Source organism: Miscanthus floridulus, chromosome 2 (assembly GCF_019320115.1).
Source record: "Miscanthus floridulus cultivar M001 chromosome 2, ASM1932011v1, whole genome shotgun sequence".
Classification (NCBI taxonomy): Eukaryota; Viridiplantae; Streptophyta; class Magnoliopsida; order Poales; family Poaceae; genus Miscanthus; species Miscanthus floridulus.
Genome location: NC_089581.1, coordinates 14,797,258 through 14,824,088, shown reverse-complemented (window position 1 = coordinate 14,824,088; position 26,831 = coordinate 14,797,258). Strand labels below are relative to the sequence as shown.

Genomic DNA, 26,831 nt, shown 5'->3' with positions numbered 1-26,831 from the left:
GATTGGTTGTGCGCTCAGGCTTGGATTGCGGGTGAAGGCAAGTATCATGACTTCGATTAGATAGGATAGGTATCTCCTGATTGATGTAATCTTGTGATGTGATCTAGAGTTACCAAAGTAGTTAGCTTCTTCTTGTTGTACAAGTTGTACCGCCACGCCAGGGGCTCTTCCTGGCTATATTAACACGAAGCCGTGAGCCTGAGAGGGCATCACGTTCCAACCATTTTCACATGGTAATCAGAGCTAGGTTAGTCCACAATATTCTCGATGGATTCCTCTTCCGTGCTTCAACAATCGTTCTCTCTGATCGGTTGTCCCGTCACCGAGAAGCTGGGCAAAGGGAATTTTTTCCTATGGAGCGCCCAGGTGCTGTCTGCTCTTCGCGGTGCGCAGATAGCGCACTATCTCGAGCCCGACATTGTGATGCCGGCGAAGCAGATCCCCAAGGCGGTCGACAAGCCGACTGAGCTCATCCCCAACCCTGAGTATGAAACTTGGGTTGCGAAGGGCCAGCATATCGTTAACTATCTGCTCTCCAATATCTCCAAGGAGATCTAGGTGCAAGCCCCCCCCCCCCCCCCCCCCCCTGCTCACTTTTGACCTAGGTGTTTAGATCGATTTGACCAAACACATGAGCTGAAAGTGCTGGGGAAATAAACAGGGCCTTAGCCGACGACAGATAGAGCTGGGCAGGCATGCCCTACACCGTACTGTAGAATCTTACGTGCAACACGAGGAAAGCTGATCTGAGCATGCATTTGGCCTTTCCCATTGCACAAAAGTTGAGTCCCAAGTACTGGTCGCTTCGCAGAGAAAAAGGACCAAAGATTTCGACGCCGCGCACTTGAATTGGCAGATTGCACAACATGGACATGGAGTGAAAAGTCCTGTCGTTGCAGGGTTGCAGCTACCTGTACACCGCCGATGAATTGAACCACGGCCGGCCGCGGCGGGACTGGTGGTTTGGCAGCTAGCAGCTAGCATGCGTTCACGTAGACCCCCATGCACATGCAGGACGTACGAGTACTCCGTCTATCCAAGTGGCGGGGCCACATGCTGGCGCGGTGCCGGCGCTTTACCGTGCCAGGAGGAGAGGCGCCGGCCGGCGGTTTCCAGCTGTGCTCAGCCATCATCCATCAGCAACGCGAGTACCGCGAGTCCGCGAGCAGCAGCAGATGGCAGTCGGTCAGCGTGCCAGCGCGCAGCCGTCGTCGTCGTTCCCGTCGCCGATCGGTCATGCGCCGCCCAAGACCAACATGTGAGGAGCGTGCAGTGCCGTTGCGTACTTGCGTGGAGGGAGGGCCGCGCATCCCGTACGCGCGTGTTTTGCTGAATTTTCCGCGTACGTATACTGTATCTAAGGTAGTAGCCCCGGGACCACGTGCGGGTAGGGCGCGTGGATCGCCGCGCGCGGTGTTGGCTCCCGGCACCGCGCAGGAGGGGCACCGGCTGACCACCGGCCCATGTCGAGGTGGCCGCGTTTGGTGGGCGCTGTGCCGAGCCGGCTGACGTACGTACGTACAAGTACGACGACGTTTTTGTTTTCCTCCCCGCTGGCCTCGATGGAGTCGACAGTGTTGGAAGCACGAGTTCAAACTGTGTAAGGGCGTGGGATTCGCATTCACTGAAGCTCAGGTTCTTTTTGGCAGCTTCCATTGCCATGAATCTATACATATATATAAAAGACGTGCAGCCTGGGATCTCCGACCGCTCTCACATATCACTGTTCCGGTAACAGCCAACTATACATATATATATATATATAATATACATATATATAAAAGACGTGCAGCCTGGGATCTCCGACCGCTCTCACATATCACTGTTCCGGTAACAGCCAACTATACATATATATATATATATAAAAGACGTGCAGCCTGGGATCTCCGACCGCTCTCACAGATCACGGTTCCGGTAACAGCCAACGAGCAATGAACAGTAACGGGTTTTATAAACAGTAACGGGTCGGGGGTACAGTAACGGGTCCATAACTGGTAGCAGCGGAGGTAAACAGTAACGGTTTTTTTTGTAAACACTAACGGGTACGGTGAACAGTACTACACCCGATAATAAGCACTACCACCCTATACATATTTTTTTTTAATGCCCGCGCAAAGCGCGGGGCTCCCTGCTAGTAATCCATGATAGGTGTGTATGTACACAGTAATAACAAAATTCATTTTGATGCCGGGGCCGGGGACTGCAGTCGTTATAGATCGATATTATGGTACACTGGTATATATCATGGAGGTAGAACATCATAATCATCGATCGATTTAAGTTGCCATAGGGACATAGCACATAGGGTAAGGTATATTATTATCACCAATCCAACTTCAGTTTACTTTCAACAATTCAGTTACAAAAGGAATGGGTGTGGAGCTGGCGTTTTCATTAGCGAAACAAACCTAGGTTAGATATAGTTAGGATCAATCAGGAGTGCAACGACATAATACAATTCAGGGACGGAGCTAAAGCAAATTGGAGGGGACGACGTGCTTATTAGTTTCTTTGTGGGCGCTAGGATTGCAGAAATAGTACGTGATGAAAGCTTAGTTAGAATCACTGTTTTATACTTTTCCGTGGGTGTGTCCGCACCCCTTAATTAAACCATGTATATATATCTGCCCCGGACACAATTATGTGCCATGCTTTATTTCCAATTTGTCAACTTTACCTAAGATCAACGCTCCTCTCACCTTAAAATTTAAATTTATATATGCATTTTTAAGTTCATCATGCTTGCATGTGATTTGGAGTTTATTGGATTTTAATTGGATCCTTTTTGTGAGATTGATCTATCTATTATCTTATTACAATATTGTTAAAAACCACCACATTTGCTGACAAGAGGTCTGCAAATTACAAGGTTAATAAAAATAATCAACTACATCGTTAATTTTATGAACATTTATTAGTCCTCATTAACCCAAGGATTTCATATCATATACATCGGACAAAAAGAAAGATCTACAACATTGATTGTTACGATCATCAAGTAGTTCCCTCTAGATCAATATATCAAATACACTTATAGAAAAGTTAAAGGCACGTACGGTTGATTGTTAAAATAACCCAATGGTCAAGATTATCCAAATGATATTATTTCCTAACAATATGTGTAATTCCTATAAAAATTGTTTTATACCAAATTTATTGGGTTTAGACATGTCAGATTTTTTCTCTCCTGTTATGACACGTGGATATATGTGCTAGTATGTATGAAAACAAACAATATCGGTTGCATCAACTTAATTAGGTCCCATTTGGCAGAGCTCCGGATGAATGCAGTTGTGACTCCTTAATTCGTGCACGGTAACGAGAAGCGACTTTTTTCTCCTCTGAACTAAAAGTCGATAGAATCATTATTTTAGCTTCATCTCCTCTTACTGCTCAGCACACGGTAGTATTCCAAGCCGTGCCAAACAATGCCTTAACTTTTTTTTTAGGAAAAACAGTGCCTTAAGGGGCTGTTTGGATGCTGCCTCCGAGCCAACTTTTCTGTGCGAGGCAAGTTTCTAGCAAACAGGCCCTCGTCCTGCCCTCCTGTCCATTAATATACGAGACACCCAGCCTAGGCTACCAAGCCCAACGCTCTTGGGCCGCGTTTAGTTGCTGGCCTGAATCAGCGCCGTCGGAAACAGAGGTAACTGTAGAGTACTGTAGCGTTTGTTTTTATTTGGTAATAATTGTCCAATCGTTGACTAATTAGTCTCAAAACGTTCGTCTCGCAAAGTACAACCAAACTGTGCAATTAGTTTTTGATTTTGTCAACATTTAGTACTCTATGCATATACCGCAAGTTTGATGTGACGGGAAATCTTCTTTCTGTATAGTCTCAAAGTTAGGAATTTAGTGGAACTAAACGTGGCCTCGAACGATATGGCAGTTCTTCTTGGGCTTTCGTGTATGGGGTACTCCTGTCACTGGCCCATCTAACTGTACTTGGGAGCGATTGCACACACAACTTCTGGCCCAACAACAACCTGATTCTTTCAACAGCCTACATACAGCATACTGTTCCAACTACTACCAGATCGGCGGCAGCCTCCAGCTTAACTGTGGGCCTCCGCCCCTGCCTTTGTTCTCCCGTTTCCACCCTCTGTCTCTATCGTGGTTCTCCCGTGTCCCTCGCGTGCGCTCTGTCTCTAGCGGCGACGACTGGGCGATCGCCGCCGCCTTAAGCCAGGTGCGCAGGTTTGTCTCTCAGGCACTTCGCCGGCGACGAGCACCCAACAGGTACGCCCAGCCCACCCCACCCGGTCTCTTCCGTTCCTGCTGTGAAACCGAGCACCCAGATCCTAGCTTAAGGTACTTGTATTCCGATCGGATCTGATCCAGTTACGAACTCCGATTTTGTTAAAAAATTATCGGGTGTACATGTGTACACCCTGGGTCTCTCCGAGATCTGTGGGCGTGAAGTTTAGAAGCGTATCATGTGGTTCCGGCTTTTGTTTCGAAGGATTCGACATTCTTTTATGTGATTGAGCTAGTAGGCGCAACGTCCAGATCCATATACGAATCTAGGGTCCATATACAGTTACTTGGTCGGTGTGTTCTGTAGAATTTTGATCCGCGCCTGTTTTTGTGTAGTATGTGAGTTGTGAGGCCACGTTATATGCGGTGTGTTTGATGTTTGAATTGTGGGTAGTTTCCTTTTGTTAATTCCGTGTGTCAAGCAGAACCGTCATGCAGATTGTAGTTAGAGTTTAGTTACGTTTGGGACTCAAGCTAATTCACCGATGAAGATTATAACAATTTTTTTCCGTATCATGCAAATTGCCTGGCCTTCTAGATGTGTTGGCAACAATAGGTACCACAAATTCACTTCTTCGTTTTGTGCAGTTAGGTACTTACGTACAGCTCTCTAAATCGCTTTTCTATACTGAATTTCATCGATCAAGTCACTACAAGGAAATGAGTGGGTTAAATGGCAAATTAATGCAAGAATTTATTTTTCTCTGCACATTTTCCATATTACGCGTTTGATGGTTATATTAGCTTTGGTTTTCATTTTCTTGTGCTACTCTTCCTTTGTCTGCATTTACATGTATTTTGGTAGGCTCACTTATATTTTACCTATAATGGATGGATGCATCTTTTTCATCAGAATTGTGACCACACAATAGAGTAGGCAGGGTTTCATTATGCTACTAGATTTGGTGCACACTGTACATAACGCTGATCAATATCTCTTCTTTAATATAGAGAGATGGCTGGCGGTTTTCGAGTACTGCATCTTGTGAGGCCATTTCTGGCTTTCTTGCCAGAAGTACAGAGTGCTGATAGGAAAATACCATTCAGAGAGAAAGTGATCTACACGGTCATTTCTCTCTTCATTTTCCTGGTCTGCAGTCAGCTCCCGCTCTATGGCATTCATTCAACTACTGGTGCTGACCCTTTCTATTGGATGCGTGTTATTCTTGCTTCAAACCGCGGTACTGTTATGGAACTGGGTATCACTCCAATTGTGACATCTGGAATGGTGGTGCAACTTCTAGTGGGATCAAAGATTATTGAAGTTGACAACAGTGTGAGGGAGGATCGTGCTCTGCTGTAAGTATTGTTGAATAATATATACGTCAAGTTTACTTCTATATCTACTGGTGGATACTTTCCTTATATGGACATGCTACACTCTATGTTGCATATCCATCCTTCTATCAATTGAATGCCATTGAGAACTGCAAAGCTTTATGGTTCTTATTCTTGTGTCTGGTGATTTTCTCGTGATGCATAGTGTACTTTTTATTCAGGAATGGTGCGCAGAAGTTGCTTGGTATCCTGATTGCTATTGGAGAAGCTGTGGCGTATGTTCTCTCTGGAATGTATGGCAGTGTGAGCCAACTTGGAACTGGGAATGCTATTCTCATTATACTTCAGCTTTTCTTTGCTGGTATCATTGTCATCTGTCTAGATGAACTCCTACAGAAAGGCTATGGTTTGGGGTCTGGTATCTCTCTGTTCATTGCTACTAATATCTGGTAAGCATATTAAATGCCACCACTCATTGATTTGCTATTCTGTACATGCTAGCTTACAGTAAACCCCCCTTCCCATGTAGTGAGAATATCATCTGGAAGGCATTTAGCCCAACAACCATCAACAGTGGGCGTGGTGCTGAATTTGAAGGGGCAGTCATTGCATTGTTCCATCTGTTGATTACTCGAACTGATAAAGTCCGTGCTCTACGCGAGGCTTTCTACCGTCAGAATCTTCCAAATGTGACCAATTTACTTGCTACTGTCTTGGTCTTCCTCATAGTTATCTACTTCCAAGGCTTCCGTGTTGTGCTTCCAGTGAGGTCAAAGAATGCTCGTGGTCAACAAGGCTCATACCCAATCAAGCTGTTCTACACTTCCAACATGCCTATCATTCTGCACTCTGCACTGATTACCAACCTCTATTTCATATCCCAGGTATGTACTTCAATTCTGGTGCTGCATTACATTTGATCTTTACATGCAAAGATTACAATTGATCTTTGCATGAATGTGCAAGGACTAAAATGTTTCTATGGCAGCTTCTCTACAGGAAATACAGTGGAAATTTCCTTGTTAACCTTCTTGGGAAATGGAAGGAATCTGAGTACTCTGGCCATTCTGTTCCTGTTGGTGGTCTTGCTTACTATGTGACTGCACCATCAAGGTGAATAATTAATTTCTTTTATTTTACTGCCTTCTCTTTGATGATTCTTTGCTTATGATTTTGTTAACATTGAATGAACTATTAATGATGCGAGCTTCAAATGTTTGAATTTGCAGCTTGGCTGATGTTCTGGCAAATCCATTCCATGCATTGTTCTATGTGGTCTTTATGCTGTCAGCCTGTGCTCTCTTCTCAAAGACATGGATTGAAGTTTCTGGTTCATCAGCGAAGGATGTTGCTAAGCAGCTGAAGGTAAAAATAATGGATAGCAACCCCCTGCCCCGCGGACCCCTGAGTCACTGTTCCTGCCATGTATGATAGTTTATATGTCATGACCTTTGTCCAACATTATTACCATCAAAACACACGCTGCCGTGCTTGTCTGCTTTTTTTTAACTTATATTATGAATTTAAAATTATCACACAAATGGATACCCTTGCATGGTTATTAGTAAGCTGCAGGATATGGACTACTAGTGTTAATAGGACGATATTTTTCAAATGCAAGATTTTCATGCTAGAGTGACCTGTAAACCCTTACCCTGGCATTTCAACAGGAACAACAAATGGTGATGCCAGGTCATCGTGAGTCAAACCTGCAAAAGGAACTGAACAGATACATCCCAACTGCTGCAGCATTTGGTGGAGTGTGCATTGGTGCGTTGACTGTTCTAGCTGATTTCATGGGTGCAATCGGCTCAGGAACTGGTATTCTGCTCGCTGTCACAATCATATACCAGTACTTTGAGACATTCGAGAAGGAAAGGGCGACCGAGCTTGGTTTCTTTGGTTTCTAATCTTCGTATCTGGGGGAGCCATTATGGGTATAGGCTGAATCCTCCTGCAAGTGGCAGTAATGCTTGGCCGGCTGTTTATGTTTGTAATTGGAGAGCTTATAGTCAGTTTAGGTTGCGGACTAATTTACACTGGGAAACTTGTAGCAGGTTCAGCATGCGTTTTGAGGCCAGTATGGTGGCATAAGTTGCGCCCAAGCACATCCACTGTCATCATCTTTTGGCATTTTCCGTTGTCATGTATTGACTATATAGAATTTTGGAGCAATTTAGAATTGAACACATGTTCCTTTTTGTTTGCAACAGCGATCTTACTAATGTTTCTGGTTCCTCTGAATTACAACATGTACCAATGATATACTTTTGTTCCTAAAAGCTTTGGAAACCGCTAGTAGTTTTTTTGTTATCCTTTGCTGGTTGCTAACACGTACTTGCAAGCTAGACGGTTACCGACCAAACCAGATCGAGATGATTAAGGTGAAAGCTGCTCAGATTTTTTAGGTGAGAAGTGAGAACTGCTTGCTGCCCTGGCCCCTGGGGCGGTGGGGCGATAATTCAGTATGGTATATCACACGCCATCTTGGAAACAGGGCGATCAAAACAAATGACATCGATAATGAACCGGATGGGTTGAAAGCTCCCACTGAGATAAGATCGTCTTTTGCTGTGTCAGAACTATTCACTGTAATCGTTCTAGTAACACTTGGGAGTTCGGAGCTTGATTTAGCGTTGGTACCTGGGTCAGTTCGTGATTTATCTCTTCCGGACATTGTAAACAGCCTTGTGTGTTTCGTAGTTTTCCTAAACCCCATACCCCTATATGAATATTGAATGAGCGGGTGCTATTCCCTGCTGACTTGGTTCGTAATTTTCCTATATATATGAACATTGAACGAGCGGTGCTGTTAATTCCCCGCTGACTCGGTGAGATTATACTTTTGGGCTTTGGCTCACGGCAGGTCAACAACTTGGAATTCCCCGCTGACTCGGTATATTTGGCATACGGCAGAACAACTTCGGTATACTTTTGGCTTACGGCAGGTCAACAACTTCGAATTGATCACTGGCTATGAGTTCACTTTTGACCAAGTCTCGAAATGTCGGATACTGTTACAGCTACGAGTAGGACCCAATCAAGCTCCACTGCGTATCTCAAAGGAGACGCGAGGGCCATGGAAACAGAATTCGCCCCAGCCTTAGAAAAGACGAAGAGAAACTAGTGCTTGCAAAGGCAGTAACGACGGTGAGCTACCTCAAAATTCTCCTCCATCCAAGCAAACATCGTCACTGACACAATCTGAACACTTTTAACAATTTAACTGAGGCGACTACCCTGGTAGAGGGTACAAAAAGAATCCGTTAACATTGAAATGTGATTTAGGTAAATAATGACCATATAAATCAGTCATGCGGTGTTCAAGCAAACTGGTGAAATAAATTATTCGCACTAGAACGGCAAGTAGAGAAAAGGAATTAACTCACACAAAAATTTGACACTTACATTACATGCTGACCATGACATCATGCTGAACAAAGCATGCACCTGCCTTAAAATCAAGTATTTCTCTACATATTTTGCACCAGTTCAAAAGGACCGTCAAATATGCCATTTGCCTTGCATGACAGTATTGGGCCACTCGGGGAAGAAAAAAGAATGTGCACATTTGTGCATCTTATAGATAATTAGCTATTATGAATTTGTCTTGCTTTCGGAACTTCTTACTGGATTGAAATACGGGTGAGCCTGCAAACATCAATAGATGTTTTTAGCATAAGCTAGTTTTGAAGTTATATGCATGGCATACTCATCCAGTAACTTCCGTCAAGAATGTAGGCCAGAGAGGTACCATGGTTTCCTTGGCTGTAGGCCTTTCCTGGTGATCATACCGGAGGAGTTTATCTACCAAATCAATAGCCTGTAAAAGGTAGAAACTTGTGTAAAAAAACAAGAAATGGGGAGTAGGCTACAGTTATCAAAAGGCAACAAGAGTCACCTCAGGTGTCGCAAGGTGTCTGTTCCTAGCATTGACAAACTTGGGCCATGGTTTCCTATTATGTCTGTAGCCACGAAAACATAATTAGATCATCCAAAATAAAGATCATGATAGTCTACAAGATTATCCGAACTCCAAAACAATGACCTTCCAACAAGTCTTTCAAGCTGTTGGTCAAGCTGCAGGCCATATTTTTCAAGGTAGTCATACAAATCTCCTGTGCCAAGAACCTGCAGAACAGTAACACGTATTGCATGTATCATACAAACAAATAAGACATTAAAAATGCTTTCAAACAACCATTTCTTCATGAAATGCAGGAGCAGAGGATCAGAGGAAATCGTACAGCTAAAATGGCTAGGGTTTAGGTTTAGCATCTTTAGGGTGTATTCAATCACAACTGCAACTGTGGTGCACCACATATACAAGATGTGGTAGCCAATCACAATGAACTCAAAAGCAACACAAGGAGATGATGCAATAATGGCAATGAACACAAAGGCAGTACATAGAAGATACAGCAACATCTAGACATTTTTTTAATACTCTAGCCATCACTAATGAAAATTGGACTAGTAATTGTTTATAAATATATAAACTTTGCAGTAAATATGCATGGTGATACGTGCCACTGATATGTCAGTATCCATAAATCAACCATACACAATAAGCTAGTTTTAGTAATGTTTACATTCAGTCAACTTTCTGTACAACCAAGGCTATGACAGTATGCTATTAAGGTCCAAATAAAAGATGTCAAAGTAACATATGAACTTGCCATCAACAACTCTAGGATGACTCTAAAGCAGACATAGCACATGCAAACAATAATGTCAGATGAACCAATTAATTTGTGCTGGCTTGCAATCACTGCATTATTCCATTTAAAGCACTAGATTAAGTGATACAGAAAAACACGATGACAAGAAGTTTCAACACAGAGCAGCTTCAAACTTACCTCAGTTATTTTCACTAATTGATCATAATTATCCTGGCCACTAAAGAAAGGGTCCACTCGGAATATCTGTTAGGACCATATAGCACATCAACACAGGTCTGTTAGCCAAGATAACTAATTGATCATAGTCTTGCCACTTACCATTGCTGCGAACATGCAACCAAGGCTCCACAAATCTAAAGAGTAATCATAATCTAACAAATCCACAAGTAGTTCAGGACCCTTGTAGCATCTGTAAATAGCAAAAGGACATGGTAAACCAAGGGGAGAGAGGCAACGAGAGGCAACTAGAGAGTAATATATTTTCAATGTTTAAAAAAGCGCTAGGAGCTAGGCAGGTGGTTAGGCTCTGCCTAGCACCTAGGCATTTCTAGTCATTGCTAGGCGTTTGTTCTTTTGTGCCCAGTCAGAGTACTGCCATGCTAGATATAGGAAATTTAGCATATCAGAACAGGAGAAAAAAAAATGATATTACCATGCATCTATAAGAATATGATTGTAGTTTATCTTTCTTCATCCCTAATTTGTCCCATTTTTTAATAACATACATCAAGTCAAGCCTAGACAAAACACCTAGGTGCTTGGCGATGGTGAGACAGTGCACTGCCTAGCAGCTAGCGCCTAGGCATCGCCTTTTTAAACAGATGTTTTTTAAGAAACAGTGCTACACAATAATTTACTATTTATATACTGGGTATAACATAAATCTAACGTGAATTTAGTACTAAACAAAGAGATGAACCAGAACTAATATAACAACAACAACAAAGCTTTTAAGTCCCAAACAAGTTGGGGTAAGCTAGAATTGAAACCCATCAGAAGCAATCAAGGTTCAGGCACGTGAATAGCTGTCTTCCAAGCACTCCTATCTAAGGCTAAGTCTTTGGGTATATTCCATCCTTTCAAGTCTCCTTTTATTGCCTCTACCCAAGTCAACTTCGGTCTTCCTCTGCCTCTCTTCACGTTACTATCCTGGCTTAGGATTCCACTACGCACCGGTGCCTCTGGAGGTCTCCGTTGCACATGTCCAAACCATCTCAACCGGTGTTGGACAAGCTTTTCTTCAATTGGCGCTACCCCTAATCTATCACGTATATCATCGTTCCGAACTCGATCCCTTCTTGTATGACCGCAAATCCAACGCAACATACGCATTTCCGCGACACTTAACTGTTGAGCATGTCGTCTTTTCGTAGACCAACATTCTGCACCATACAACATAGCAGGTCTAATCGCCGTCCTATAAAACTTGCCTTTTAGCTTCTGTGGTACCCTTTTGTCACATAGGACACCAGACGCTTGCCGCCACTTCATCCACCCTGCTTTGATTCTATGGCTAACATCTTCATCAATATCCCCGTCCCTCTGTAGCATTGATCCTAAATATCGAAAGGTATCCTTCCTAGGCACTACTTGACCTTCCAAACTAACATTTTCCTCCTCCCGAGTAGTAGTGCCGAAGTCACATCTCATATACTCAGTTTTAGTTCTACTGAGTCTAAAACCTTTGGACTCCAAAGTCTCCCGCCATAACTCCAGTTTCTGATTCACTCCTGTCCGGCTTTCGTCAACTAGCACTACATCGTCCACGAAAAGCATACACCAAGGGATGTCCCCTTGTATGTCCCTTGTGACCTCATCCATCACTGAAGCAAACAAATAAGGGCTCAAAGCTGACCCTTGATGTAGTCCTATCCTAATCGGGAAGTCATCCGTGTCTCCATCACTTGTTTGAACTCTAGTCACAACATTGTTGTACATGTCCTTAATGAGCCCGACGTACTTCGTTGGGACTTTATGTTTGTCCAAAGCCCACCACATAACATTCCTTGGTATTTTATCATAAGCCTTCTCCAAGTAAATAAAAACCATGTGTAGGTCCTTCTTCTTCTCCCTATACCGCTCCATAACTTGTCTTATTAAGAAAATGACTTTCATGGTTGACCTTCCGGGCATGAAACCAAATTGGTTCATAGAGACCCGCGTTATTGCTCTCAAGCGATGCTCGATAACTCTCTCCCATAGCTTCATAGTATGGCTCATCAACTTAATTCCCCGGTAATTCGTACAACTTTGAATATCTCCTTTATTCTTGTAGATCGGTACCAATATACTTCTCCTCCACTCATCAGGCATCTTGTTCGATCGAAAAATATGGTTGAACAGCTTGGTTAGCCATACTATAGCTATGTCCCCGAGGCATCTCCACACCTCGATTGGGATACCATCCGGTCCCATCGCCTTACCTCCTTTCATCATTTTCAACGCCTCTCTGACCTCAGATTCTTGGATTCTCCGCACAAAGCGCCTATTGGTGTCATCAAAAGAGTCATCCAACTAGAAGAACATATAACGATGCATCAAAATCCTATTGTGATTTACAGGTCTACTAGAAGAACATAGAATGGGTGAGGTCATTGGATCAACAAAATATTCATGGTTTATTAATAGTAACAGTTATCATGAATATTTGGACAAATAAAATATTTTTAATATAATGCCGAACAAGTCCAAGAACAGCCAATTTTCGAAGCCAGGGCAGGGCAGCTGACCTTGAAGCAACTCTAGCATTATATTCCATCTTGGGATGATAGAACTCTGCAAGACCCCAATCAATAAGACGAAGCTGGCGTTTTTCATGGTCAATCATGACATTGTGGGGTTTGACATCTCGGTGCATTATACCGCGTGAATGACAATAATCTAGTGCCTACACAAATACCTGGAAAAGTTAAGACCATCAAGTTGAATGCAGCCTGATAGAAATAGAATGGTTTGAACTATTAAGTTGCAAAACTGTAAAATAGTTAGCTATCCTCAAGAAAACTGAACCTATTAGCCCAGATTAGGTCACAGAACAAACTGTACATGAAAATACATCATAGCACCACATGCTGCATCTGTTTTGGTCTTTATGAATTACGATGCTTGTCCAGATACATAACGGAATCCGTTTGCTTTTTGTTCAAACTCTAAACATCTATATGACGGTTCAAATTCTGTCCATCATGTGAATTTGATTTGATCATGCACATCTAAATTTTGTTTACAGGAATAATATTATATGATTAATGGGTACTCAGAATCTAATAAGAATTTATGAACTGTGATATTTCAGAAAATAACGTATTGTAGGTCATCTGTATTATTTTCTGCAGTTAAATTACTGTTCCATGAGTGACTCAATACTCAATAGAATGCAGACCTTGAGCGTCTAAAGCTCCAAACAGATGCAGAGTTACCATATTCTAATATTCACTATTCAACATAGAATGATTAGTCAGCACCAGCATATTGGCTAAAGTATTTTTGAAAACAAAGGCATGGAACTATCTCGTAGAATTAGTTATCTTTTTTTTCTTTTTCTGTGTGCGCAATAAGATCACAGGAGCTAACAAGCTACACTAAGTACTATAGCATTGAGAGGTTTACCTCTGTTACGTTATGTCTTATATTCATGAATTATATTAGCAAAAGAATATAAATCAGAGAATACTTATCAGCCTAATGCAACTCGTAAAACTTCTAACCTCAGTGACGTGCAAGAAAAACAAAGGGAATTTAATTTTACATTGATTGCAAAGGTTATCAGAATCAAACAGGTATATCATGAAAAAGAAGTTAAAAAATGAAATAGCTGAACCACGAACAAGACAACAGAAGAAACAGATATGAGCACTTTTGAGGTTCAGTTTCTTGCCTTTAATAATTCAAAAATATAATATCTGATATCATAATCAGATAACGTAGGGTAGAGCACTTTGAAGTCCGTGTTGTTGACATGTTCAAAGATCAGACTAGGTGTCTTTGATTCATCATCTCTGACAACATCAAGTAGTTTTACAATGTTAGGCCCCCCATATAAGTTCTGAAGTATCTTTATTTCCCTCTTTATCTGGATCATCATAAAAGACATCCACATGAATCCTTATGATGTCACACAAATCTAAGCAAATAGAAGGAAAAAAAAAGATAAACATCAAATTGTCTCTATAGCTGAAAAGCATATAGAAGCAACTACAATGTCTCCAAACCACACTGCCACATGCTCTTTGGCATCCTAAGTGGATAAGTAGTAGAAGCAACTAGCCAACTAGATAATCCTCAGACCTAACACAAAAACAGCTGAGACTGGTAGACATTGGTATACAACAATCTAGCACTACAAGGCAGTCCCAGTGTTTCAGTTTTATGATTCCATCCATAGCCCATCACCATCACCGGTGGCCAGAAATGTGACAACCACCGCAACAGAGCATTGTAAAAGCAAAACCTGACCTTCTTCTTCTTCACGGGCTTGAGGATCTTAATGACGCATCTCTCGTCGCTCCCAGCCCGGAAGCCTTCGAACACCTCGCTGTACTTCCCCTTCCCCACTTTCCTCATCACCTCGTACCCATCCTGCTCCCTGCACAGACAGACGCATCAGAACGAAAACCCTACACCCTTCAAATCTGGAGATCACGGTGCAAAGCCGAGCTCCAGCTCCGTGTGCCTACCCCCACTGGATGTCGAGCGACTCGTAGTCCCAGTACTCCTTGGGCCGCTGGGCGTCGGCGTCGGCGTAGACGCGCGCCACGGAGGCGGCGGCCCCGGGGTGCCGCGTGGCCCGCCCGAAGCGCGGCATCATGGGGAGCGGCGCCTCAGCCGCAGCTGCCGCGGCGGCGGCGAAGGCCGTGGGGGCGAGGCGGCGGCGCCGGTGGTGGTGCGCGTGGCGCGGGGCCGCGGTGGAGAGGAGGAAGCGTAGGAGGAGGCCCTGGGGCGCGGCGGTTGCGGCGGAGGCCGGGAGCGGAACGACGCGGCTGCGCAGGGCGCACCAGGCCATGAAACCGCGGCGCGGGCGTGCTGGGGAATTGGGGGTAAAGATGGCAACGGGCCCGATACCTGATACCCGACGGTTATTTGATCCATCAGAGGGGGACAGTAATGAGATTATATCTTTATTTGTGGGCATCTAAATAGACAAGAATCCATCCCCGACGGGTATAGCGGGTACAGAAACGTTCCCTATTTATCCGTCCCCGTTACCCGTTGGGGAACCCGACTATTTGAGCTGTCATGCGAGTATTAGGCCCAAAGACGCTCAACATAGGTATTTTGGTCCAAATCTGAACAATCATATATATAGTTTGTGTGTTCTAGGAACCCTAGTTCAATTTTTTCTCACCATCTCCGTCAGCAGCACAAGCACCCCTGCCTCACGAGCGCTCGTGCCCCTCGCTTCCTCAGTTCGGTCTCTCTGCCACCTTTGTTCGTCCTCCTCGCAACCTCGCTCCTTCTCCTCGACATCTTTGAGACTCCGACACTTATACCCGGGTGAAAAAGAAACGTCTCCAATTGCAAAGCTGCGACCCCAAGTGTCCTTGTTTATCGGGTATGCAGTACCTGTTGGATATCTGTTAGCCGACTGATACCCGACGGGTACGGAGATGGACAAGAATCTATATCCGAGACAGTTAACGGGGATGAGGACGGGATAAATTCTCCATAGCGGAGAAGAGAACGTTCCGGCGATACTCGACGGGTACATCCCGTTGCCATCCTTAATTGGGGGCGTCGAAGGGCTCGCTGCCGCCGCACGGAGGAGGCCTCTCAGCGAGCGCGCGACACGCACGGCCGTACGGGCCCTCTCGGCCGTGGCTCGTGGATGGATGGGTTCGCGGCTTCCCGGTTCGCGCCCGTAAAAATCTCGGGAAAATCTTCTGTTTCGCACCGTGCCGGAATGACAAATTGGCAATGGTGGCCGTTGGGTACGGGCGTGGTAAACACTCTGCAACATGTCACATGTGTACTCCCAATACACTAGGTGTCTGCAGTTTAATCTACATAGGTTAGGTCATCTCTAGTGGCGAGAAAAAAGCAACTCATAGTCATGGATTGCGATAAATTGAACCGTCCGACAGCGATGGATGAAGTTTGTTGCATTCAAGGAGAGAGAAAGAACTGACTCATGTTCTTGTTGCATCGATTCATCGTGGTTTAAAAAATTGGCATGGATGAAGTTTGTATGAAAAATAGCCAGTGGTCCCGTTCGCTGGTCTGAAACTTGGTTGAAACTGGCTAAAAACACTGTTTCTGGCTGAATTGTTGTGAGAGAAAAACACTGTTCTGGCTGAAAAAACAAGCCGAACAAACCGAATATAGGGTAGCCGAACAGGGCCACTAGGAGGAGAATGTGTGAGAGGCTTGCACTTTTTTATTTGTATATATGTGTGGCGAAAGAAGCATAAGTTGAACCACGCAACGTAAGGGCCTGTTTGGAGGGACTCCGGCGACTTCGGCTCCGGGTAACGTAGTAGTACTGTGGAGGAGCCGTTGGAGCCTCGAATCCCTGGCTCCTCCTGCTCCTCTTGTTTTCACGTTGCTTTTTGTTGGGGCTCCTCCCGTCCGGCTCCTTACTACAGGTAAGAACAGGGTTGCACAGTGCTGCGCGTAGGGAGCCAGAGCCGCAGGAGCCGGTGCCAAACACTGCCTAAGTGTGTCACCTTTTTAACCTGATAAACCGACTCATACTGGTGATGCTCTTAAAGTAAATCTTAGTAGAACTAATTTCACCATAATCCACTCCAACACACTCACACATATACCCGTATATAAGCCATTTATCATCGTCATTGTATTAAAAAGTATATAAACTTTAAAATAATGGTTATTTTATATCTTTGTATTACACATTTAGTCTTCTACACATACAATAGGTAGTAGTAGTTTTTGGAAATTAGATTGACACTTTAGGACCTATATAGATATCAAGCATGTTGTTAGTAATTGCACATGACTTGACTAAGTAAATTTGCTTTAGGACATCATTCAATATTTGTATTTGCTAACTTCTCTCTCTCTCTCTCCAACCTTGGAAACTATTATTTTAAGACAATAGATAAAGTGTCTAAGGGCAGCTCCAACCATTGGCTTTTAAGCTAGCTCTAAGTATTTTTCTCATATTTTAATAGAAGAGAGAGAAGCTAGCTCTTAATCAAGAGCTAAGCTCTTGCACACATTTCAAGGTGATGTGAGAATGTTATATGGGGCTATTCATATTAAAAGCTATGTGCTAAAAGTTAGCATTATTGGATAAGTTGGCTTAGAGCCAGTAACTAGCTCTAACCATTGCGGGTGCCCTAAGAGCACCCCTAACAAGTGAGTTAGCTAACTAGCTCATAAGTTGCCATGTCATTTTAGAGCCAACACATGAGACACCTTCTCTAGTAACCTATCTCATACAGCACGCCACTTGGGCCCCACAACTTTCTTCTCCTCCACTCCGTCTTCATCCATGGGATGAGCCGCACATCGTAATCCACCAACGTTGCAGCACCTATGGCTGCCGTGACCGTCCGCACCGATCCGTCTCCACACCGATGGCCGCTGTCTTCGTACACGTCGGCCTCCGCATTGGGCCATTTCGCCATCTACGGCCCTCCGCGCCATTGAAAGGTCCTAATGGCTAGAGGGGGTGAATAGCCTAATAAAAATTTCTACAACACTACTTAATAAAATAGTTAGACAATTAGGAGGCGAAGCAAGTATTATGCTAGCCTATTAAATATGCAAGCCACCTACCACAATTCTAGTTTAGATAGTATATGTAATCACACAATAGCTATACCACTAAACTAAATTGGTGTGCTCTCAAAAGCTAACTAAAGAGTCACACCAACCAAACTAATAAGCTCTCACAACTAGCTACACTAAAGAGTTTAATAACTAGTTTGCGATAATGTAAGAGTATGAGCAAGATTGTTATACCGCCGTGTCGTAAAAAGAACCAATCAATCACAATGATGAAAACCAATGTAGACCAATCACCTCGGAATCAAATGATGAACACAATGATTTTTTACCGAGGTTCACTTGCTTTCTGGCAAGCTAGTCCTCATTGTGACGATTCACTCACTTGGAGGTTCACGCGCTAATTGGCTTCATACGCCAAACCCTCAATAGGGTGCCGTACAACCAACACAAGATGAGGATCACACAAGCCATGAGCAATTTACTAGAGTACCTTTTAGCTCTCCGCCGGAGAAAGATCAAGAACCCCTCATAATCACCACGATCGGAGCCAGAGACAATCACCAGCTCCGCTCAATGATCCTTGCTGCTCCAAGCCGTCTAGGTAACGGCAACCACCAAGAGTAATAAGCGAAATCCGTAGCGAAACACGAACACCAAGTGCCTCTAGATGCAATCACTCAAGCAATGCACTTGGATTCACTCCCAATCTCACTATGATGATGAATCAATGATGGAGATGAGTGGGAGGGCTTTGGCTAAGCTCACAAGGTTGCTATATCAATGTAAATGGCTAAGAGAGTGAGCTTGAACCGGCTATGGGGCTTAAATAGAATCCCCCACGAAATAGAGCCGTTATACCCCTTCACTGGGCATAACGCTCGCCTCTTGTGAACTTACTCAATCCAATCTTGAGATGCTCTTTTTCCAACTTGAGCTTTTTGTTCTCTTCCTTGAGTGCATCACTACTTTTATCTTCCTTGAGTGTAACCTTGTTCCCCTCTTCCTTGAGCTTCTTGTTTTCTTCTTTTAGCTTCTCATTCTCATGGACCAAGTCACCATCATGATCAAAGGTTTCTAGCACAATGGTGTTGTGGATTTTGAACTCTTCAAACTCTTTCTTGAGTTTTTCATTGTCATGCTTGAGCTTGACATACTCATCATAGTTATTGCACTCAACCACTTGTTTGCCTTTGCCACTAGATCCTTGCTCAATGCTCTCATCAATTAAATCATCATATGATGTAGCTATATCAATCTTAACAACATTGTTAGTAGCATCATGTGGCTCATTGGGTAAAAATTCTTGAGCAATAACAAGATTGTCATAATTAATCTTGAGAGTAGTATATTCATCTTTTAGCTTGTTGTGGCTAGTGATGAGCTTTTTGTGCACCCACTCAAGTTTATCATGTTTATCTTTAAGCTTTTTCTTAGAAGATTTGAACTCCTTGAGCTTGGATGACATAGTTTTATTTGCTTCTCTAAGCTCAACACTAGCCTTTTCGGCTATATCACATTTAGCTAAGAGAGAATCATTTTTAATCTCAAGCCTTTTATTCTTAGCTCTAGTCTTTATAATGATTTTAGTGTATTTCTTTAGCAATTTAGCAAGATCATCATAAGTAGGTGACTCATATTCATCATCATCGCTATCACTATCACTATCATCATTATGAGCATGATCATCACCACTACTATCATCGTCATGTGATACCTTTCGTTCACCTTTGGCCATAAGGTATAGGTGTGTAGAGGATGATGGCGGTGGTGGCGGTGAAGATGATGAAGAATCAATAGCAATAGCGGCCACCTTCTCATCGTCACTATCATCATCGGATGATCCACTAGATTAATCAATGTCCGTGAGCCAATCACCGACGATGTAAGCCTTTCCACTCTTCTTCTTGTGGAAGTCCTTATTCTTGCCATCTCTCTTCTTGTATGGCTTGTTCTTTTTCTTCTCATCTTCATCTTCATTGCTTGAGTCATCTTTCTTGCCCTTGTTCTTGTTCTTGTTCTTGTTCTTGAACTTGTCTTTCTTAGGCTTTATGCATTGGTGAGCTAGATGACCAAGTTCTCTATAATTGTAGCAATCTATCTCGGAGATTGGCTTTCTTCTAGAGCTTGTGAAGAACTTCTTCTTCTTGCCATCAAACTTGATGCCACTCTTGTTGAGCTTCTTTAGCATCTTGGTAGTTTTCTTCACCATGAGAGCAAGGCTTTCGTCATCAACTTCATCATCACTTGAGCTCTCATACTCAAGCCTTGCTTTGCCCTTCTCTTGGCTTGCTTTGAATGCTAAGTCTTTTTCTTTCTTTTTTGTAGAGGATGAGCCATCTTGAGGTGTGATGTGCATGTACATCTCATGAGCATTGATATTTCCCAAGATTTGTGTCGGTGTAGCGGTGGAAAGATCACCTTGATGTAGCACGGTCACAATATGTCCATATTTGTTAATGGGGAGGATACTCAATATCTTTCTTACAACATCGGATGGTTGCATTTGAGTGAGTCCAAGCCCATTAACTTCCTCTACAAGAACATTCAAACGTGAATACATCTCATTAGCACATTCTTTAGGAACCATTTCAAAAGAGTTGAGCTTCTTCATGACAAGATGATAGCGTTCCTCATGCTCACTCTTTGTTCCCTCATGGAGCGCATAAACGTCCGACCATAGTGCATGGGCGTCTTTGTGGTTCCTCACCCGATTGAACACATATCTGCAAATGCCTCTAAAAATGGTGTTTCGAGTCTTTGCATTCCATTTCTCGTAATTTACCTCATCGCCTTGTAGGTGAGTAGCATCTCGAGGTTTTAAGAAGCCTTGTGAGGCGGCTCTAAGAATACCAACATCTAGAGCTTCCAAATACGCCTCCATGCAAATTTTCCAATAAGCAAAATCATCTCCCTCAAAGATAGGCAGAGGTCCATCCCCGTGAGACATCTTGCTCTAGGCGGTTAAGCCTAAAAATATGAGCATGAGGCTCCGATACCAATTGAAAGGATTAAGATGCCCAAGAGGGAGGTGAATTGGGCTAATTCTAAATTTCTTTGCAATAATTAAATCATATGGTTAGCCTAATTAACCCCTTGTGCCTAGAAAGTGTTTCTAAGTGTTCTACCACACAAAAGACTTGCAACCTCAATTCCAATTCTACTATAGCATGGCAATTCTATGAATATAAAGACAAGTATTGAATTGCTCAAAGTAAATGCATAAAGTAAAGAGAGGAGAGGAAACACGGCGATGTTTTGCCGAGGTATCGGAGAGTCGCCACTCCTCACTAGTCCTCGTTGGAGCACCTGCACAAGGGTGTAGCTCACCCTTGATCCGCGTAAGGATCAAGTGCTCTCTATGGGTTGATTCTTTGACAATCCATCATGGTGAATCACCCACAACCGCTCACAACTTGAGTTGGGTCATCCACAAGCTCTCCGGATAATCACCAAGCTCCCAATCACCACCAAGCCGTCTAGGTGATGGCGATCACCAAGAGTAACAAGCACGAACTCTCACTTGACCATGACAAACCTAATGAGAAGGTGGATGCACACTTTGCTACTCTTGATCTTCACTAATGAGGGCTCTATTTGGGATTCTCAAATCTCAACCACCTCACTAGGACCTTGCTCTTCTTGGCACTCTCTAAGGTGTTTCTTAGCTATTGGAATGAGCAAAAGTACTCCCACACACGAGTGGAGGCTCTATTTATAACATGGGCTAAAAAACAAACCGTTATATGCCTCTACGGGGTGACCGGACGCTCCGGTCATGTTGACCGGATGCTCCGGTCAGTATATCCCGAACTCTAGTATTTACAGTATGACCGGACGCGTCCGGTCATGATTTTCCCTCTCTGGAACCTTACTGGAGTCGACAGGACGCTATCTCTCAGCGTCCGATCACTTGACCTCTCAGCGTCCGGTCAAACCAGACGTAAACACCTTAGTCAAATGAACTGACCGGACCATGAGCCAGCGTCCGGTCAAACCGGAGCCAGCGTCCGATCAGTATTTGACCCTCCATTCACTTCCAACTCTCGATCATATGTGAATGAAGTTTGCTCCATTAGATCTAAGGGCTATCTTGGAGCTACCTGGTGCTAGTTATAACAAGTGTGTACCACACCTAACTCACTAGACTCACCTAGGTCAAGCTACCCATCCATACCCCCTTAATAGTATGGCCAAAGGAAAAACAAAGTTCTAAACTACTCTAAGTGTCACTCCAACTCCAATCGACACTTAGAACTAGTCCATCCTTAACCTTGTCGTCCATCCTTTGAAAACTGAAACGATTTCCATCATAGGGGCATGACCACCTCGATTGCCGAATCGATCTCTATTACCATGACCTAACTTAATTGCCTCTGCAAAACACACGTTAGTCATAGTAATTTTATATTGTCATTAATCACCGAAACCCAACTAGGGGCCTAGATGCTTTCAGCTACAATAGCAAGCCGTATTGATAGCTTCGACCCAAAAGGATTGACTCACATTATATTCACTAAGCATAGACCTTGTATCAATGAGTGTCCTATTTTTTCTCTCAACAAAGCCATTTAATTGAGAGGTGTATTTGGCCGAGAATTGATGTGTAATTCCAAATTTATCACATAACTCATCAATTCTAGTGTTCTTGAACTCACTACCATTGTCACTTCTAACTTTCTTGATGGTTGTTTCAAATTCATTGTGAGTGCCTTTGACAAATGACTTGAAAGTTATAAATACATCACTTTTGTCCACTAGAAAGAATACCCATGTGTATCTAGTGTAATCATCCACTATCACAAAGCCATACTTGTTACCACTAATGCTAGTGTATTGTGTTGGCCCAAACAAGTCCATGTGCAATAACTCAAATGCGTTACTAGTGCTCATCATACTTTTCTTAGGATGGGTGTTTCCAACTTGTTTGCCGACTTGACAAGAGCTACAAAGCTTATCATTTTCAAACACAACATCTTTCAAGCCTTTAACTAAGTCATGCTTAACCAATCTATTCAATTGTTTCATTCCAACATGACCAAGCCTTCTATGCCACAACCAACCCATGCTAGACTTAGTGAATAAGCATGTGGACAATCTAGCTTCACTAGCATTGAAATCAACCAAGTATAGATTCTCATATCTAAAGCCTTTGAAGATCAAATTAGAGCCATCTACACTTATGATTTCTACATCATCTATCCCAAATATACATTTGAATCCAAGATCACACAATTGAGCCATGGATAGCAAATTGAAATTCAAGCTCTTTACTAGCAACACATTAGATATGCTCATGTTATTGGATATTGCAATCTTACCAAGCCTTTTGACCTTGCCTTTGCCATTGTCACCAAATGTGATACTATCATAACCATCATTGCCATTGGTGTTGATTGAGTTGAACATTCTTACATCATCAGTCACGTGTTTAGTGCACCCACTATCAAGAACCCAATGCCTTCATCCGGCTTTATAATTGACCTACAAAAGAAGATCAATTCTTTTTAGGTACCTAAACTTGCTTGGGTCCTTGAAGGTTAGTCACTAAGCTCTTTGGTATCCAAATGACTTTTTTCTTTGAGCTCATTCATGGTTTATCAATGAACTTAGCCTTCACACCATTTGTACCCTTAGTAAGCATATAGCATGAATCAAGCTTAAGGGAGGATACATTAGCATTTTTCTCTTATTTTTGCACTCTTGCTTTTTATGACCAACTTGCTTACAACTAGTGCAAAATTGATCATTGTTCTTCACAAAACTAGTCTTATGAGGAGCAAAGGCCGCCTTGCCTTTCTTGGGGGTATAGCCCAATCCCTCTTTATAGAGAGAAGCTCTTTGGCTACCAAGCACATAAGCAAGCGGTCCTCACCACCATAAGCCTTAGCTAAGGTGTGAGTGAGCTTATTGACCTCCTTCTTGAGGTTCTCATTCTCAACCACTAGTGAGGCATCACAAGTGAGACCATCACTATTAGATAAGGTAGAAGTGAAAGTGCTATAAGAAGGGTTAGTAGGAGCAACAATGATAGGCATAGATAGTGATTCATCAATTATATCACAAGTTACACCTACATCACAAGTTTCAACATGCTTTTTTTTATCTTGTTCATTAAGCAAAGTGGAATGAGCCTTTTAAGCTTTTTGTGGGCCTTGCCAAGCTTCTCATGGGCTTCCTCTAGCCTCTTATGAGTTGCTTTGAGCTCATCAAGGGCTTGCTTAAGGGCTTTTACCTCCTTATTCAAGCTCTTGCATTCCCTTCTCTTAATGTCAAAGTGTTCTTTAGCATCTTCTAGCATGTCAAATAATTCATCCTTAGTAGGTTCATCATTATCACTATCACTATCACTATTATTTTCATTTTCATGTTCATTATCATCATCATGTTCTTCATCACTTTCATCATTACAAGTTTGTACCTTAGTGGCCTTAGCCATGAAACATGATGAAGAGTCGAAGAGAGAAGGCTTCTCATTGATAGCAATGCTTGCAAGAACCTTCTTCTTGGTGATCTTGTCATCATCACTATCATCATCACTTGAGGAAGCATCACTATCCCAAGTGACCATATATGAACCACTCTTCTTCTTGAAGCTCATCTTGTCCTTCTCTTTCTTTTCCTTCTTGTCCTTCTTGTTCTTCTTCTTGTCATCATCATTGTCACTATTATATGGGCATTGAGCAACAAGATGGTCTTTGCTTCCACACTTGAAGTACCTTCTTGACTCTTCTTTGTTCTTGGATGAAGACTTCTTTCTTCTAGCACGATAGCCCTTCTTTACCATGAACTTGTCAAATCTCTTGACAAATAGAGCCATCTTCTCATCATCATCATCATCCCATGAATCATCATTCTCACTTGATGTTTCTTGATTAGCTTTGCCCTTAGATGATGTGGCCTTGAATGCCACGCTCTTTTTTATCATCCTTCTTCTCATCTTTCTTCTCCCTCTTTTCTTCCTTCTCATCATCATCTCTATAAGCATCATCGGTCATGATGTCTCCTAAGATTTGGTTTGGTGTCATTGTGTTCAAACCGGTCCTCACTAGCAAGGTGACCAACATGCTAAATCTTGCGGGCAAACATCTCAAGAACTTATTGGAGAAGTCCTTGTCCTCTATCTTCTCACCAAGTGCTTTAAGATCATTGACAATCACTTCCATCTGATGGAACATATCCGGCACACTCTCATCTTCCTTCATCTTGAAGCTTGCAAACTTCTTTTTGAGAATATATGCCTTTGCACCCTTCACGGCTTAAGTGCCCTCAAATGATTCTTCCAATTTCTTCCAAGCTTCATGAGCCATCTCAATATTCTTGATTTGCTCAAATGTTCTCACATCAATTGCATCATGAATGGTACTTAGAGCAATGTCATTGTTTTGAAGAAGCACTTCTTCGGCCATGGTGGGATTTTCTAGATCCTCAATCTCAATTTTGGTTTCTACCACCTTCCATACCTTTCTATTGATTGACTTGATATGTGTGGTCATCTTTGACTTCCAATAAGAATAATTTGAGCCATCAAATTGGGGTGGATTCTTGGTGTTGTTGATTTTAGCTATTTTAACACCGAAGGTTGTTAAGCCTCAAATAATGGTGACCTCAGCTCTCATACCACTTGAAAGGTCCTAATGGCTAGAGGGGGGTGAATAGCATAATAAAAATTTCTACAACAACACTTAATAAAATGGTTAGACAATTAGGAGGCGAAGCAAGTATTGCGCTAGCCTACTAAATATGCAAGCCACCTACCACAATTCTAGTTTAGACAGTATATGTAATCACACAATAGCTATACCACTAAACTAAATTGGTGTGCTCTCAAAAGCTAACTAAAGAGCCACACCAACCAAACTAATAAGCTCTCACAACTAGCTACACTAAAGAGCTTAATAACTAGTTTGTGGTAATGTAAGAGTATGAGCAAGATTGTTATACCGCCATGTCGTGAAAAGAACCAATCAATCACAATGATGAAAACCAATATAGACCAATCACCTCGGAATCAAATGATGAACACAATAATTTTTACCGATGTTCACTTGCTTGCCAGCAAGCTAGTCCTCATTGTGGTGATTCACTCACTTGGAGGTTCATGCGCTAATTAGCTTCACACGCCAAATCCTCAATAGGGTGCCGCACAACCAACACAAGATGAGGATCACACAAGCCACGAGTAATTTACTAGAGTACCTTTTAGCTCTCTGCCGGGGAAAGGTCAAGAACCCCTCACAATCATCACGATCAGAGCCGGAGACAATCACCACCTCCACTCAACGATCTTTGCTGCTCCAAGCCATCTAGGTGGCGGCAACCACCAAGAGTAACAAGTGAAATCCACGGCGAAACACGAACACCAAGTGCCTCTAGATGCAATCACTTAAGCAATGCACTTAGATTCACTCACAATCTCACTATGATGATGAATCAATGATGGAGATGAGTGGGAGAGCTTTGGCTAAGCTCACAAGGTTGCTATGTCAATGTAAATGGCAAAGAGAGTGAGCTTGAACCGGCCATAGGGCTTAAATAGAAGCCCCCACGAAATAGAGCTGTTATACCCCTTCACTGGGCATAACACGAGCTGACCGGATGCTCTGGTCAGTTGACCAGACACTGAGCCCCCAGCGTCCGGTCGCTTGCAGTCAGCCACGTGTCCTGACTTCAATGGTCATCAGTCTTGACTGGACGCTGCGCCTGAGTTGACCAGACGCTAAACACCCAGCGTCCGATCGTTTACAGTAAGGTTCCAAAACCGATTTTTGCTGATCAGACGTGTTCGGTCATGCTCGACCGGACCCTGCCAGCGTCTGGTCACACTGTGACTTCGTACTGTGTTGACCAACAACACGACCGAACGTAGCCCTTCAGCGTCCGGTCGCTGAGCGACCCAGCGTCCGGTCAGTACGCCAACATCTT

The 26,831-nt window shown here is 43.1% G+C and overlaps 2 protein-coding genes across 2 annotated transcripts; one reads left to right on the top strand and one right to left on the bottom strand.

Annotated features, from left to right (window-relative positions):
* The first annotated feature begins 4,068 nt into the window (after positions 1-4,068).
* LOC136517794 (uncharacterized) lies at positions 4,069-7,817 on the top strand. The gene is made up of 7 exons (XM_066511444.1): positions 4,069-4,239; positions 5,209-5,556; positions 5,757-5,984; positions 6,065-6,419; positions 6,524-6,648; positions 6,765-6,900; positions 7,206-7,817. The coding sequence occupies exons 2-7, from the start codon at positions 5,213-5,215 to the stop codon at positions 7,443-7,445; spliced, it is 1,428 nt and encodes a 475-aa protein (XP_066367541.1). The 5' UTR covers positions 4,069-4,239; positions 5,209-5,212; the 3' UTR covers positions 7,446-7,817.
* A 970-nt stretch (positions 7,818-8,787) lies between these two features.
* On the bottom strand, positions 8,788-15,248 carry LOC136517804 (casein kinase II subunit alpha-like). The gene is made up of 10 exons (XM_066511454.1): positions 14,894-15,248; positions 14,673-14,802; positions 14,095-14,289; positions 12,947-13,104; positions 10,536-10,626; positions 10,395-10,460; positions 9,584-9,666; positions 9,437-9,500; positions 9,290-9,358; positions 8,788-9,186 (listed from the first exon to the last, which is right to left on the bottom strand). Exons 1-10 carry the CDS (start codon positions 15,217-15,219, stop codon positions 9,133-9,135), a joined length of 1,236 nt encoding a protein of 411 aa, XP_066367551.1. The 5' UTR covers positions 15,220-15,248; the 3' UTR covers positions 8,788-9,132.
* Positions 15,249-26,831: the final 11,583 nt, after the last annotated feature.